Source organism: Carettochelys insculpta, chromosome 13 (assembly GCF_033958435.1).
Source record: "Carettochelys insculpta isolate YL-2023 chromosome 13, ASM3395843v1, whole genome shotgun sequence".
Classification (NCBI taxonomy): domain Eukaryota; kingdom Metazoa; phylum Chordata; order Testudines; family Carettochelyidae; genus Carettochelys; species Carettochelys insculpta.
Window position 1 is genome coordinate 44,499,596 of NC_134149.1, and position 14,647 is coordinate 44,514,242.

At 56.7% G+C, this 14,647-nt stretch overlaps 2 protein-coding genes across 9 annotated transcripts in view; both read right to left on the reverse strand.

The window, feature by feature from the left end:
* Window positions 1-679: 679 nt before the first annotated feature.
* On the reverse strand, window positions 680-4,768 carry PIN4 (peptidylprolyl cis/trans isomerase, NIMA-interacting 4). 2 transcript variants are annotated; one of them, XR_012647338.1, is made up of 6 exons: window positions 4,669-4,768; window positions 4,389-4,453; window positions 4,155-4,274; window positions 1,826-1,988; window positions 1,420-1,674; window positions 680-1,083 (listed from the first exon to the last, which is right to left on the reverse strand). XR_012647338.1 is itself a non-coding variant. In XM_075007979.1 (4 exons), the coding sequence occupies exons 1-4, from the start codon at window positions 4,703-4,705 to the stop codon at window positions 1,830-1,832; spliced, it is 381 nt and encodes a 126-aa protein (XP_074864080.1). In that variant the 5' UTR covers window positions 4,706-4,768; the 3' UTR covers window positions 1,816-1,829. The 2 variants fall into 2 exon arrangements, 1 of the variants encoding a protein (XP_074864080.1); XM_075007979.1 differs by lacking the exons at window positions 680-1,083; window positions 1,420-1,674 and having other exon boundaries at window positions 1,816-1,988.
* Window positions 4,769-8,664: 3,896 nt separating this feature from the next.
* NHSL2 (NHS like 2) overlaps window positions 8,665-14,647 on the reverse strand; it is a 78,696-nt gene continuing 72,713 nt past the window's right edge. For 4 of the 7 annotated variants that reach the window (XM_075007762.1, XM_075007764.1, XM_075007761.1 and 1 more), the window contains one exon: window positions 8,665-14,579. In XM_075007762.1, the coding sequence (XP_074863863.1) occupies window positions 14,264-14,579 (316 nt within the window). In that variant the 3' untranslated portion in view covers window positions 8,665-14,263. The remainder of the gene's footprint in view (window positions 14,580-14,647) is intronic. The other 3 variants (XM_075007763.1, XM_075007766.1, XR_012647287.1) reach the window with 3 other exon arrangements.

Sequence of the window (14,647 nt, forward strand, 5' to 3'; positions counted from 1 at the left end):
TGTAGCAGTGCTTGCAGCATCGCCATACAATTAGGGGAACTGCTCAGAGGTAGCTTTAAAAGTCCCCACTTCCAGATAAATGCCTTTAAGCTGCATGCAGGGCCTCACTGTGTCTGGCCAATGAGTGATCAGCTCCCAGACGCTGCACCCAACAGATGTTTAACAGACATCTCAGCCACTCCACACTTGGGTGGCTATGGAACCCCAGTGCAAACCTTTTACAAAGCCAGTCGGGAATCCTTCCTTCCAGAGGCATTTAAGACATGCCCAGGGCTGCAACCAAAAGGGCCAGGTCTGAGAATATTTAAAAAGATGCCCAGAGCTGGCAAGAGACACTCCAATGATGGGCTTCTGAAGTCAAGCATGTTTAGTTTCAATTCTGAGAAGAGAGTATTCTCTGGATCTACACACAACACCCTCCCCCCATTCTGGAGACAAATGGTTGGGATCTACAGGGAAATGCCTGACACAGGGTCCCTTTTAAATTCTTTTTCCTGCAAGTAGGCATGGGCTGTGGAGTTTAATATTTCCCCTTTGCTGGAAAAGATGTACAGTAAGCAAGTGAAGCATGTGACTGTTTCTCCCCAGTGAAGTTTCCTTCCAATCTGACTGCCTTGCATTGCGGTGCCTCTGATTATCTAAATCCCTTGGAGGAAAATGGAATACGCTAATGCAGCACAATTCTCAGAGAGCTGACAAATCCACTGCAGGGAAATCTTTATTTCTTTAGACCGCCTGTTCTAGGTGTACAATATAAGGTTAAATTATACATCTGGATTTTACTGGGCAAACTAGGCTGATAAAATGGCTTTCTTCAGGGACCCTATGCTGTCCCTACAAGACTTTTTTCCATGGATTTTACATGAAGTCTACTAATATTATTCCAATAGGTCAGCCCATCCATTTCAGCAGCCAGGAGAAGAGCTACTCCAACTCTCCAGTTCTCATGTGGTGAGAATCTCCCCACACACCAAAGAGGATTTCAATGCCTGAAGACATTACCCAGAAGTGCTCTGCTAGGTACCAACTTGTCTCTGTTGACTCTCACTCTGCCAGGTCTATCATCTGTAGATTGGGGTAAAACTGCATGAAAGAAATCATAGAAGAGTAGGACTGGAAGGGACCTCGAGAGGCCATCGAGTCCAGCCCCCTGCCCTCATGGCAGGACCAAGCACTCTCTAGACCATCCCTGAAAGCCATCTATCTAACCTCTTCTTAAATATCTCCAGTGATGGAGATTCTCCCACCTCCCTTGGCAATTCGTTCCAGTGTTTGATCACCCTGACAGTTAGGAACTTTTTCCTAATGTCCAACCTGAACCTCCCCTGCTGCAATTTAAGTCCATTGCCTCTTGTTTTATCCTCAGAGGCAAGGAAGAACAAGTTCCCTCCCTCTGCCTTATGACACCCTTTTAGATACCTGAAAACTGCTCTCATGTCTCCCCTCAATCTTCTCTTTTCCAAACTAAATAAGCCCAATTCTTTCAGCCTTTCTTCATAGGTCATGTTCTCTAGATCTTTGATCATTCTCATTGCTCTGCTCTGGACCCTCTCCAATTTCTCCACATCCTTCCCGAACTGCGGTGCCCAGAACTGGACACAATACTCCAGCTGAGGCCTAACCAGCGCAGAGTAGAGCGGGAGAATGACTTCTCGTGTCTTGTTCACAACACACCTGTTAATGGTTTAGACGTAATCACCAATCAGATTATATGCATGCACCTACACATGGGCATCCTGCACACCCCTCCAATCCTAACACCACCCACAACAAATCAGCTGGAAAGTTCTTATTCAGTGTATAGAACAGTCAGCGTCAAATTCACCATTTTATTTTCTCCCTTCAACCATGATTATGTGGTATCCAAACTTCGTTCTGATGGGAGGGTCTGTGTACACTGGCTTGTCCACACTGCTGACTGCCAAGGCAAACGCTGCTTCCTGGAAAGGCCCCACCATGGAACCTCTGGTCATCCAGCCTAGGTCCCCCTGAAAGAGCCAACCAAAAGGGCTAGGTCTGAGAATCCCATGCAACACACACACACAGAGCTGCACTGGGAAGCATTTTTATAAAGCAGAGAAATCAGACAGAAATCCAAGAGATGGAGTTTTTAAGAATAAGTAATTTTTTTTTCCATAAGAACAGCCACACTGGATCAGCCCAAAGGTCCACCCAGCCCAGTAGCCTGTCTGCCGACAGTGGCCAATGCCAGGTGCCCTGGAGGGGGAAGGGGGTGGCGGGGCGGGAAGACACTGAAGACAATGATCAAGCAATTTGTCTCCTGTCATCCGTCTCCAGCCTGTGACAATCAGAGGCCAGGAACACCATTCCTACCCTTGGCTAACAGCCTTTTATGGACCTAACCTCCATGCATTTTATCTAGCTCTTCCTTACATTCTGTTATAGTCCTAGCCTTCGCCGTCTCCTCAGGCACCAGTTAACTATGTGCTGAGTGAGGAAGAACTTTCTTTTATTAGTTTTAAACCTGCTACCCATTAATTTCATTTGGTGTCCTCTAGTTCTTGTATTATGGGCATAAGTAAATGACTTCTCCTTATTCACCCTCTCCGCACCTGTCATAATTTTAAATACCTCTATCATGTCTCCCCTCAGTCTCCTCTTTTCTAAACTGAAAAGTCCCCATCTTTTCAGCCTCTCCTCATATGGAAACTGTTTCAAGCCCCTAATCATTCTAGTTGCCATTTTCTGAACCTTTTCCAGTGCCAGGATATCTTTTTTTAGGTGAGGAGACCACATCTGTACACAGTATTCAAGATGGGGGCATACCATAGATTTATATAGGGGCAGTAAGATACTCCTTGCCTTATCTTCTACCCCTTTTTTAATAATACCTAACATCCTATTTGCCTTTTTGACTGCCTCTACACACTGCGTGGATGTTTTCAAGGAACTATCCACGATAACTCCAAGATCTTTTTCTAGTCAGGGCTTGGAACCTTGAACTTCACAGCTGTCTATTAGTGCACAGATGTGCATGGGATAAGACTTTCAGATACTAGTGATGCATGCAGAAAAAAATACCTACATAAAATAGAGCGTAAGAATGGCCAAACTGAATTGGACCAAAAATCCATCTGGCCCAGCGTCCTGTCTGGTTTTAAACTTGTTGCCTATTAATTTTGTAGGATAACCTCTCTTCTTATGTGAAGGGGCATTTAATGCTTTCTAACTCACTTTCACCCCACCATTTATGGTTCTATAGCCCTCCAGCAGGTGTTTTCCGAGTTGTCTCTTTCAACAAAAGCTGAAAGCCCTCTCTTTGAATCTCTTCACCTATGGAAGCTGTTTCATACCCCTACTCATATTTGTTGCCTTTCTCTGTACCTTTTCCATTTCTAATTATCCTTCTTGCACGCAGTATTCAAGGTATAGGCATATAATGGATATATATAGTGGCACTATGATTTTCATTATTTTATTATTTATCCCTTTCCTGAAAGTTCTTAACATAGTTAGCTTTTCTGACTGCTGCTATGATCTCTGTCGTTACAGACATGCTTACTGATAGGTACTTTGTAATATCTTACTAAAATAATCGAAACTGGCATGATTATATAGTTGCTTGGACAAGAGACAGAATTTTGCAGACTTTTAAAATAGTGTAAGGAGAATTTTAAAAGAATTGGTGCAGATTCCTCTGAGGAGTAAAGAGCTACTGAGAGAGTCCTGTCGACGGGCTCTGCCTGTGTGGATTACTCTTCCCCTCCCAGGAAGGTTGTCAATGTAAAACCATCCTCAGGGGCAGCGTTGCCCTGAAAAACCAAACTGCTGGGGCAGGTGGAGAAATATGACCTACGCAAAGATCTCGTATATCAGGGAAGGGAGAGGAGCAGGAGATCTAAGGAGTCCAGAAGAGACTTCCCAATGCAACCTCGCTCATCTGCCAAGCGCTGCGATACCACTGCCCAGGACCAGGGGACTGTTTGGTGCATTCCCCAGAGTCCCAGTCCCCTCCTACGCCTGCCGGAGCCAAAGGTCCTGCCCCTCCCCGCCAAGGTGGAAGACGTCCCAGCACTAGGCTGCTTTGGGCAGCGCCTGGGGCCTCTGGCTGGGCTGAAGCCGCAAGACGCCCGCCACCCCCAGCAGAGGGAAGGGGCGGTGAGCCCCTCCTGCCCTCGGGCCGGGACACGCACCCCCTGTCTGGCTTTGTCCTCGCTGTACTGCGAGGCGACCTCGCTGAAGCGCGCCCCGGCCTTGAGCTTCTCCAGCGCCTCCAGGGCCCGGCCCTGCTTCTCGCACAGGATGTGTCTCACCTGCAAGGCAAAGGCAAAGGCGAGGGAAGGGCGCGGGCAAGGGCGCCCGGCTCCCACCCAGCCCCAGCACTCGGGGGGCGCCCGCAGCATGGGCACAGCCCCCGCCCCGCTCACCTTCACCGCGCTGCCCCCGCCCTTGGGCGCCGGGACCGGCTTCTCCGCGCCGCCGCCGCCGCCGCCTGGGAACAAACCGCCGGCGTCAGCCGGGCCGCAGGGACGGGGGCGCAGGGTCAGGCCCGGCCTAGCGAAGGGCCCCGCGCGTCCACGGACTGCAGCGTCCGCCGCCCCCACCACCCAGCGGGGCAGCTAGTGACCGTGACCCCCGCCCCCGCCCGGTGGTACCGCCCGCCCCGGCTCCTCCCCCCGTCCGGTGGTACCGCCCGCCTGCGCTCACCCTTCCCCCCCTTGCTCCCTTTCCCTTTGGGGGGCATCTCCGCGGCAGCTCGCTCCCAACCAGCGGCTTAACGTGCACGGGGCATGCGCACCGAACTGAGCATGCGCAGTGCCCCGAGCCGGGCTGTCCTCGCGCCCCGCCCAGGCCACCATGCGCTTCCGGCCCCCCGTCCTTCCCACGTGGCCCGGCCGCCCCGCCCCCCGGGCGTGCCGCGGGGTGCGACGGGCGCACGGTCACAGCTGGGTGGGGCGGCTCGGGTCTCAGCCCCGCCCCCATCGCTCCGGTACCCGCGGGGGGGGCCGGGAACGGGAGGGCGGAGTCCCGAGTCCCGGCACATCCGCTCGCCTGACGCCCGAGCCGCCCTGCGCTCCGCCTGCGGGGGGCTCCGGAGGCTCGGAGGCCCCGGCCTCGGCCCCGGCCCCGGCCCCGGCCCGTGCGGCAGGGCCCGGCTCTGCGGGAGCCCGCGGGCCGCCCCTCGGTCCGCCCAGCCCCCGTGGTGCGTCCGATCCGCTGGCCGCTCACTGCTGGGCCTGGCGCCTCCCGGCTGCGGCTCCGGCGGGCGCGCGGTGTCCCCTGGCTCCCCGGGGTGGGACGGGACGGGACGGGACGAGAGTTCGGAGGTGGAGCCCAGCCCCTGCCCAACGCACGACCGGCCCTCACTACCCCGTCCCGGCCAGGGCTCAGCGCCTCCCCGCTGTGCCTGCGGGGCAGCGCCAGGCCAGGGCTGCAACAAGCAACCCCTGTCCGGCAGACCTGCTGCCGGGAGCCGCCCCTGGAAGCCAGGCCCTGTGTTACCAAAGGCCAGCCCTGATCAGGGAGCCAGGGTAGCTGTTGCCTGGGGGGATCAATACAGCACCGGGCAGCTCCCTAGGACAAGGGTGTGCAAAGTGGGGGGGTGGGCCCCGGGGGGTAGGAACGTGAAATTTATTATCATAAACGGGGCACAGCCTCATGGACTCCTAAGGCTGGGTGGGACCTCAGGAGGTCATCCCTTCTAGCCCCTGCCGAGCAGGATCAAATCCAACTAAATCTTCCCAGCCAGGACTATGTCAAACCAGGACTTAGAAACCTCTAGGGATGGAGATTCCACCACCTCTCTAGGCAACGCATTCCAGTGCTTCACCACCCTCCTGGGGAAGTAGTTTTTCCTCATATCCAACCTACACCTCCTGCTCTGTAACTTCAGACCATTGCTCCTTGTTCTGCCGTCTGTCACCGCTGAGAACAGCCTCGCTCCATCGTCATCCGGCTCGTTACAAACGTGGAACTGGGTGACCCTTTGTATGTCTGGCTTAGCATTTGTGTGCCCATTAATAACAGTTCTAGAGTCCACCGACTTCTCTTACACGTGCTGAAGGGTTTTCCCCGTATGAACATAACCAACATTTCCATTGGGTTGGATTATGTTAGACAGGTCGGGGGAGGGGGGAGCACTGCTAATCGCAGGGACAAAATGTAGAGCTCCATGTAAAAAGTTGTCCTCTGCCCTAGATGACAGTAGCTGAGGCTCCTGCTCAGTGTGAGCGTAGCAGGTATGGTTCTGTACAGCAGAGGGCAGCGTGTACCTGTACAGAACAGTGGTCCTGAGTGGTGGTCCAGAGGCCCATTTGGGGTGCATGACAGGGCCCAGGCCAGCTCCCATGAGGGGCAGAGTGGGAGCATCACTCATCTCCCCCCTTGGCTCTCAGTTCAGCTCTGGTTTCATGCCCTGTCTGCCCCCAGGCTGGTTCCTTCTCTGCCCCATGTCCACCTGCAGCAGTGGGAGTGGACAGAGTCCCTTGCTGGAAAGAGGTGGGGAGGGGCACACCTGGAAAAGCATAGGCTGCAACCAAGAAGCAGGGTGGCTCGCATGGCTCACCCCTGCAGGCCCAGCGTGCTGCTGCCAGGACATGGCTAAACTCTGGGAGTTTGGGGATCCACTGCAGGGTCACTGCTTCCCCTGGGGCTCCCAAAGGCAGCAAGTCTAGTGCACTGGGGACTGCTCAGTCTCCCTCAGGGGGCTTTGGCTCACACCCTGTCTGTGCTGCTCCCAGATGGTGCATGGTGTGGGGAGGCCCTGCACAGCCAAGCTCTGTCCTGGCCTAGGCGATAGCCACATGCCCAGGACCATCCCCACGTGGGCCGTTGGAGATGCGTATGCGTGAGGTGCATGCAGGATGCTGAATTGTGTTATGGACTCACTAGACAGCTATGTCTATGCAGCAGCATAAGCTGAGGGTTAGTGGGACTTGATCAGCTGACCCGGGTCAGGGAACCCCCCTAGCTGAGCGTCTACACTGGCTTTTAACCCTACAAGGAAGACTTTCCCGGCCCATGCTTGACCTTGGAGTGCTGCCTGCACACTGCAGTGCAAAGGGCAAAGTAACCACAACCCAGCAAGCTGCCACCCACCCGCAGGGCTGAGGAACGTGGTGGGACAGTTCTGCTGGCTGCATTCACTGCCTGGCTGGGCCCCTGCTCTCCCAAAGAACCATGACATAAATGGTGGTGTGTGCTAGGAGTGGGGGGGAAGCTGGCATGTTGTTGGCAGGCAGGCAGTGCTGGGGGGGGAGGGGTTTGGTGTGCCACGCAGTGCAAGTCAGAATGACGAGCTGGGAGAGAAATGGCGGGGCCGGGGGGGCTGCACCACATCTTTGCAAACTGGCTTACACATACCTGCCTGCAGCAAGACGGGGAGGGCCTGAGTGTGCGTGTGCCCACTGCAGCTCACCGCCCCTGCAGCGTACCGCTTCCAGTGAGGGGAGGCACTGCCTCAGTCCCTCTCCCAGGCTCCTAGCATCTGGCCTGGCCCAGCCCCATGCAGGAGCCATTCCCAGCATGCAGCCCCAGCCACGGTATGACTCCCGCTTCACTGACAAAGCTCCTGAAGCAGCCAGCACGGAGCCCGCTGGGGCTGCCTACTTGTTAAGGTCTTTGGTGTGCGGCACCCCCTCTGACCACCCCCCCAACGACCTGCTTCCTTCCGCCTAGGCGTGGGAGTTGGAGGCTCCAGCTGGTGTGCAACTGGCATGAGAGCTTTGGGCCCCAGGGTTTGGAGTGCGGGTGGTGAGGGATCCAGCTGCAGGGTTTCAGCCAAAGATCCTGTCCTTTAAACAGCCCCCAGGCTGCCTGGCTACTGCCAGCTGTGTGGGGAAGTGCAGCACCAGGGCTTTGTCTGCAGTGTGCTCCAGCACCCACCCCGCCCCGGGAGTCCTTATCCCTCCCACCACTGCACCCCTGGAAGTCGCAAGGAAGTTCTGGAGCCGGGTCCCTCTCGCCACCCAGATAGGCCCTAGAGCCTGGGCATCCCATGCACTCAGCCCCAGGTGTCAAAAGGGGCAGGGAGGTCTGGGAGCAAGGGGCAGAGAGCAGAGGGGAACCGGCAGAGCTCCTGGCTCAGGCAGCCTCAAGGCAGGATCTCTCCCACTTCCTGGTGGCTGGGGGCTGCATCACACCCAGGCAATGGAAGGGCAAGCAGGCTCAGAGAGGCAGGAAGGGCACTGCTGGCCCCTGGGCTGGCTGCCTGCAGTGTGCTCTGTCCTCGGGAGACATCTGGAGGAGTCCTGGGACCAGAGTCAAGCATGAGCAGGGCTCACCTGGGTGCAGATGTGCCCTAAGCCGTGTTGGCCAGGCTGCTTCATAAGAACAGCCACGCTGGGTCAGACCATAGGTCCATCAAGCCCAGTACCCTGTCTTCCGACCGCGGCCAATGGGATCTCAATTTCTCCCTCCGTGAAGTGGAGCAAAGGACAGGAGAATTGGGAAGCTCTGTGGCTGGAGTGTGCGGGTAGCTAAGTTCACACTGGACCCTCGACTGCCCCCAGCTCACCCTGAAGAGCCCTGCCACCCACTGGGCTTCACACAAGTGCACCTGACAAGACTGGGCCAGAAACTAATAGGGTTTTAACATTTCCACTGTTTCAAATGCCTGACCCCTCCAGCTCCCTGCCCTCTTGGAGCTCAACTAGTCCCTGTGCAGGCAAAGGCTGGCGAAGAAATGCACGCGCACAGCGGGTGGGTGGGACAGTTATTGGAGTTTACCAAGCTTGCAATAGTTAAAAAGTACAACATTCAGAGATATAAAAAACGTTGCTTTTGCCATCTCCAAGGGCTGTAGAGGGGCAGAGACGGGGCTGACATTGCAAAAGAGGCCACTGACGCAGGGAGGGGAGAGGGGTGTTTGCATAACAGACAAATAGTTCACATTCTTTCATCTGGCCCATGGTTGGCCCACTCAGGACAAAAAAGTTCTGTCTAGCTCTAGGGCTTACTTCAATCTTTGCTGCACAGAACCAGCCAGAGAATTTTGTCTAAGTTCAGGCAGGTGGCGTACAGGAAATCCATCCCTACCTATCCAGTTCATCCCCTGCAGTGCTCCAGATTGGCAAAGCAACTGTTCCATCTTAGGTGCAGAAGTTGAACTTGGCACAAACAAGAGCCGTGTTCTCGGTTAAAGCATTTGGAGTGGGACACCCTGGCCCCCGGAGGTCTGGGGCAGACCGCCCTGTGACTTTGCTAGAGCCAGGACATCAAGCAGGGATTTTAAGGCCAGGATGTGGAGATTCAAACTTCATTTTTTAAAGTGATTTTCTGATAGTGAAGAGAATCGAGGACAGATTTGTTTTCTGAAGCAGCTATTTTCATTAGAAACGCTTTGCAAAGTCCCTTTCCAGCAGGATGCTTACAATCTAAAAAATCACTCCTCCCTCGTGTCGTGCAAAGCCATCGCTAACTGCTGGGGGTAGCGTCTGTTTCCTGAGCAATCGTGTGCAATACTATACACGGTTATTGGCGTTCTAGCTTGGCCAGCAGCTTCTCTTTCTGCAGCTAACCATGTGATTTGTGTATTGAGCATTCAGATTTTACCCTGCAATATGCAACACTTCCCTGAACACATGTTGCTTCTACTAAGGCTTAACGTTTCTTTCAGGCCTAGAGCCAAGTGTGGAAATGCTGAGGCATCTGTGAGGGTCATTGCGCAACAACTTTGCACAAACTGTTCAAGGCCTGGAACCCAGGTGGGGCTGGTTTTTGCAGCCACAGATCCAGCCACTGGACCTGAGCGGGAATACCACAGGACCTTAGACTACATTCTAATCGGTCAACAGCATGTTATAAGGGCAAGGACTTGTTCTTGGTCCGACTGGGGAAAGCGGGAACGTTCCCACATGGGAGCGAGAGGAATCTGAGTTCCGGTCCAGCCCGTTACCCTACAGCAGACACCGCTCTGGAGGGCAACTGAAATAAAAGTGGGCTCTCGCTGCAGGCAGACCTGGGCCTCAGTGGGATGCTGACTTGCTGCCATACTCCTGAACAATACCACGGGGGAGTGCCTGAGATTAGCATTGACATAGAGGGAAGTGGCTCTAGGCCTGGCCCTGGACAAGCCAGCTAGCAAATCCAACAGGGAGCTCCAGGGCTGGGTGAGATCTTAGGCACAGGCCTGTAGCTGGGCCACATTTCAAGCCCTGGCCCCAATGTGAAGGAGACCAGGTGAATAAGCCAGGTATGGGAGCAGCACAAGCCCCTGGCACGACGGGTCTGAGCGCAGGGACATGGCGGCTGTGATCACAGGTGGCACTTGAGACCTGGCAGCAAGAGCGCTTGTCCGGCAGAGCACAGCCAATGGCTTCCCTCGCTTCACGTGACGTAAGCAACTCGGCCAGCCACATTCCAAGTCCTTCCGGGCCACTGACTGCATCTCCATGCACAAGGGGGGTCTGAGTCCAGGGGTGAGGGGAGACGGATGCTGTGCAGCTGGGAGAATCCCCTGCCCCAGCGGCAGCTGAAGTCTTGTGGAGCTAACAGCTGGGCGACTACTGCTGGCAGATGCAGAAGAAACAACAGTGAAGCTTCGAAATCTTTATGATCAATTTTTCCTGAGTTTCTCAGCCTGGATGTTAATTACAGGCTTAAGTTCTGCAAATCCATGACAACAGAAGGAGTACCATGTAATCAGAGAGAGCAGAACCGGCAGCATGAAGAGCTGACCCTCCTTGACAGCAAAACACCGAGTCCTTGTGGTGAAAAGGGGCCAGTAGTTCTTCCCCTGGGATAAAGGCAGAGGTGTAAACATGAGAGAGCCTGGTGCTTCTCCACCAGCACGTCCCTGGGCGAGGGGAGACCCAGCTCCCCACTCATGTGTACAGCAAGGAGGGGGTAACCGGCGAGCCAGGAAACCCGTTTGGCTTGAAATCTCCCAGCAGAGTGGGATTTTCGCGTCACGTTACAATCCGCAGATGTTCATGAGCCATAAAGCTGATGCCCCTGCTCGCTGCAGTGCCCCTGTGGTACACACCCCCGCCCCGGCACATGCTGTGCAGCTGGCGACATCTGCTCGCTCTCTTTCCATGCCCGCTCGACAGATGAGCTGCCTGAGAACTCGTGGGAATGGCCTGATTCTGAACAGATCCCGGGAGCATGGGGGGAGCTGGCTGAATGAGCCATTGTGAATTTAGCCCTTTTGCCAGTTCACAAGCACCTCCTGGGTTGCTTCCAGGGGTTCTGCGGCTCACAAAGATTTGCTGATTGGTTTGCACCAAAGATTTCCAGCTGGTTACTGTGACTGGACATGAGCTGTTATTCGTGGGGTGTGACTGAAGTCGCATGGTACCCTTCCTGCTCTGATCAGACTGCGGAAACCTTTCAAGCAGCAGAGTGGCATCTCTACCTGAGGGGACCCTCCCCTGCGTGACCACCCAGGAGTGGGCAGTGTCTTCCCACCGGCTCTCAGATCCTCACCAACTGGCAGTGCCACAGCCCCACACACGCTAGCAGCCTAGTCGGTGAAAACAGTGCAGCTCCTTGCACTATTCCACCAGCGCCAGTGCCAACCGCCAGTGCAACTGGATCAGGCCCTGCAATCAGTGGCCAGCTGCAGTGTCCTCCTTGTACCATCACACTGCAAAGGGAAGGCCTTTGTTTCTATTCAGGAGGCTCAGGGCAGGGCTGGTCTGCCCCAGCCGGTCGGCGGGCACTCGCTCGCTGGGATGGGCCCGTTCCCCAGGTGCGAAGGCTCGCACAGAACAGCAGATTGGCATACAGAGGAATACACCAGGAGGCAAAGTCCAGTTTTCTTCAAAATGCTTCCGTGAAGCGTCAAGTCATTGTTCGCCCCGTAGTCATCAACCAGCAGCTCCCTGTGCGCCCCAAGCAGCCTGGTCGCTAGCACAGCTGAAACAAGCCGGTGAGGACAGTCCACTGCCTCTCCCATGTTGCTGCAGCTGCTGATGGGAAGGTGCCAGGCACGGACCTTGCGTGCCGCATGGATGCGTCACGGATGGGATTCCTTAAGGCAGCTGGCCCTGTGGGGCTGCAGAGCCAGGAGAGTGCAAGGCAAGTGTGTGGCACTGTTCATGGGAACGGACCCAGCAAACCCCTCCCAAGTCCTGCTGCTAGGCTGAGCAGGGGGCTCTGGTGGCGAGGCCCCTGCTCAGCCCTACTTGCGGCTGGCTACTGGCTTGGTTTGCTCTCTGGCTGGATGCCTGAAACTGGTGACTCAGGAATCACACAATTTCCAGCATGAATTGGCCTTGGTGCTACCATCCCCATGAGGCACTTCCCAAGAGGCCCAACGCCTGTTACTCCTGTCCTCCCCGCCACAGCCGCAGCCCCTCCCTGCCCCCAGACAGCTCTGTGGACCACAGCAGATCAGATCAGATGGCCTCTCCCTATGGCTTCCCGGCCAGGCGATAACTCAGCAAAGCAAAGACAGAGCTTGGTGCCGGGAACGCTTCAGGAGCTTTGCTTTACGGAGCGAGTCCCTGGCCACGAGCACTCAGGGCTGAATGCAAAGCAGCTCCCAGCACTGTGCTGGGATGGGGACCGTGACAGGACCTGGGACAGCCAGGTGGGATTTGGAGGTGTCATGTATCTGAGCCAGGGCAGCACAGCAGGAGCAAGCTTGGGAGAGGGGAATTTACCTTAAAGCCAGGGAGGGGTCAGAGCAAACCCCTCACCAAGGAGAATCCGAAGCAGCTGGGCCCTGCCTGAGCGCGCGGGGGGCAGATCCTGGCCTCGGCTCTTTAGTGATTGTCACCGCATTCGGGGGCGGGGGGCGCGGACGGCTGCCAGGCAGCCTGCACACGACTCGGCTGGGATTTGTGCCCCTTTGTCACAAGAGCAGATGCCACGTTCTACGCGTGACAAGTGTGCACGGAGCCGGTGGCCCAGCAGCGCACGTGCACAACGCTCTTGGTCACAGGGCCGCGGGCACCCGGCTCAGCCCTGGCATAGCTCCACCGAGCAGCAGCTGACCTGCATGCAGGGGAAAGGCGTTTAGCAAGCCGGGGAGCCCACAGGGAAGCCGGGCAGGCCGGGAGCAGGCAGATGAGTTTGTCTTACGAAGGGAAGTAAGCCATGCCTGGGCCCTGCCGAGAGACAGTGCCTGTCTGTGTTCTGCAAGGCAGCTGCAGTACGGTTTGGGCTGAACCCCTGGCCTGGTCCCGGGGCGCTGGGTGCCATGCCATGGTTCCCCCACCCCACCCTCTCTAGACTATCTCCAGCTGGAGGGACCAGCCACGAAGACTCCTGGTCCGGCTGAGGGCAGGCAAGAGACACGACCTGCTTTACCCCCGGCTGGCCAAGTGCCTCCCGTGAGGTCGGCCCTGCGGCTATTCAGCGACAGGCTGCAGGTTTCCTTGGCAGAAAGGCAGCTCCTGCGCTAGGCCAGCCAGGCCAAAGCCATCCTGAGCAGAATCCTCGGGGTAGCCACGTTACACCCGGGGTCACTTTGGCCCAGGCACCTGCCACTTTAGGCCTTGGCCCTGCAAAGAGCACGTGGGCCCTTGCACCTGGAGAGCCAACCACTGGGGTCAGCGCTCTGAGGCCCTGGGCCAGGCCCTCTCCGAACACCAGTGCTCTCTCCTGGCTGCTCCCGCCCCTTGGCTGAAAACAGGCCCAGCTCTCTGCCTGCCGTTCCTGGGGGTGGCCAGCGGCATCACGGTGACAGCCCTGCCAGAAGCTCTCAGCAGCAGCTTAGAACCCGGCCGGCGAGGCGCTGGGGCCGGTCTCGGGGAACCCTGGCTCGGAAGCATCTCAGCCCCTCCAATGCAAACTCCGTCCTACCTGGCGCTCCGGCCTGCGCCGCTGGCAGCTCTCCACATGGGGGTCTGTCCGGGGGACTCAAAGAACAAGGCCAAACGAACGAGAAAATACAGGGTCAACACTGCACTACCACAGCCATTTCAAGTACCACAGCTGAAGCGACTGAGCAGCTGCCTGGTTACGAGTGGGGCTGAGCGAGCCCGTCTGCAGATCACCCCAGAGCAGGAGGGCGGTCGGTACGTGTCACGACGACGGCCCCATGCGGGTGGCGTACGCCCGCCTTCTCCTTGCAGCCCATCGCCGCTGGGGATGATGCTGTGAGCCCGCTGCACCGGGGCATGCTCTGGAGTTACCCTTGGTCGGATGCAATCCCCAGGGAGAAAGGAAGAAGAGTGGCAATTGCCAGGGAGGGAAGGGAAAAGTTCTGCAAACCCCAGCAGGAGAGGATGGGCTCACGGCACCAGGCTGGGAGGGAGCGGTCCCTGCAGCTGCAGCTGGTCTTTTAAGAGCCAGCCTAAAACTACCAGCCACGCCGTGTCCGCCCCACGCGGGCCGTGGGGAACTTGGGAGGTCAGGGCTGGGTTCTGGCACTGCCTGCGTGGTCCAGCTCGGGGGCAAACTCCATGATGACTCGCCGAGCCAGGGGGTTTGTGCTCTTGAGAAGCTCTGCAGCGGAGGGGCGAGTCCCTGGACTGGCCTTACTGCCCTTCTTCTGCAGCAGAGCCTTGAAGTCTTCATTGCGACTGGTGGCTCTGCTGGGGCCGCCCCCCGCTGGCGGGCCCTCGTTGGCCGGGAGCCCAGCTGGGCTCTTCATGGTGGAGTGAGAACTCCCCCGGCTGCCAAAGGCATCGCTGGGTTCCTTCCAGCCCAGCAGCTTCCGCTTTGACCTACGGAGAGAAGAAGCCCGTGGTTGGTGTGGCCGTGGAGGCGCCGGCTTAGCAGGTGGAGCACACGC

What these genes read in the sequence shown, in the direction of transcription:
- PIN4 (XM_075007979.1), bottom strand. Translation starts at nt 4,705, where the DNA reads ATGCCCCCCAAAGGGAAAGGGAGCAAGGGGGGGAAGG. An exon ending in AGGGAGCAAGGGGGGGAAGG is followed by an intron (nt 4,454 to 4,668) that starts GTGAGCGCAGGC and finishes GTTTGTTCCCAG; the next exon opens with GCGGCGGCGGCGGCGGCGCG. An exon ending in GCGGGGGCAGCGCGGTGAAG is followed by an intron (nt 4,275 to 4,388) that starts GTGAGCGGGGCG and finishes TTTGCCTTGCAG; the next exon opens with GTGAGACACATCCTGTGCGA.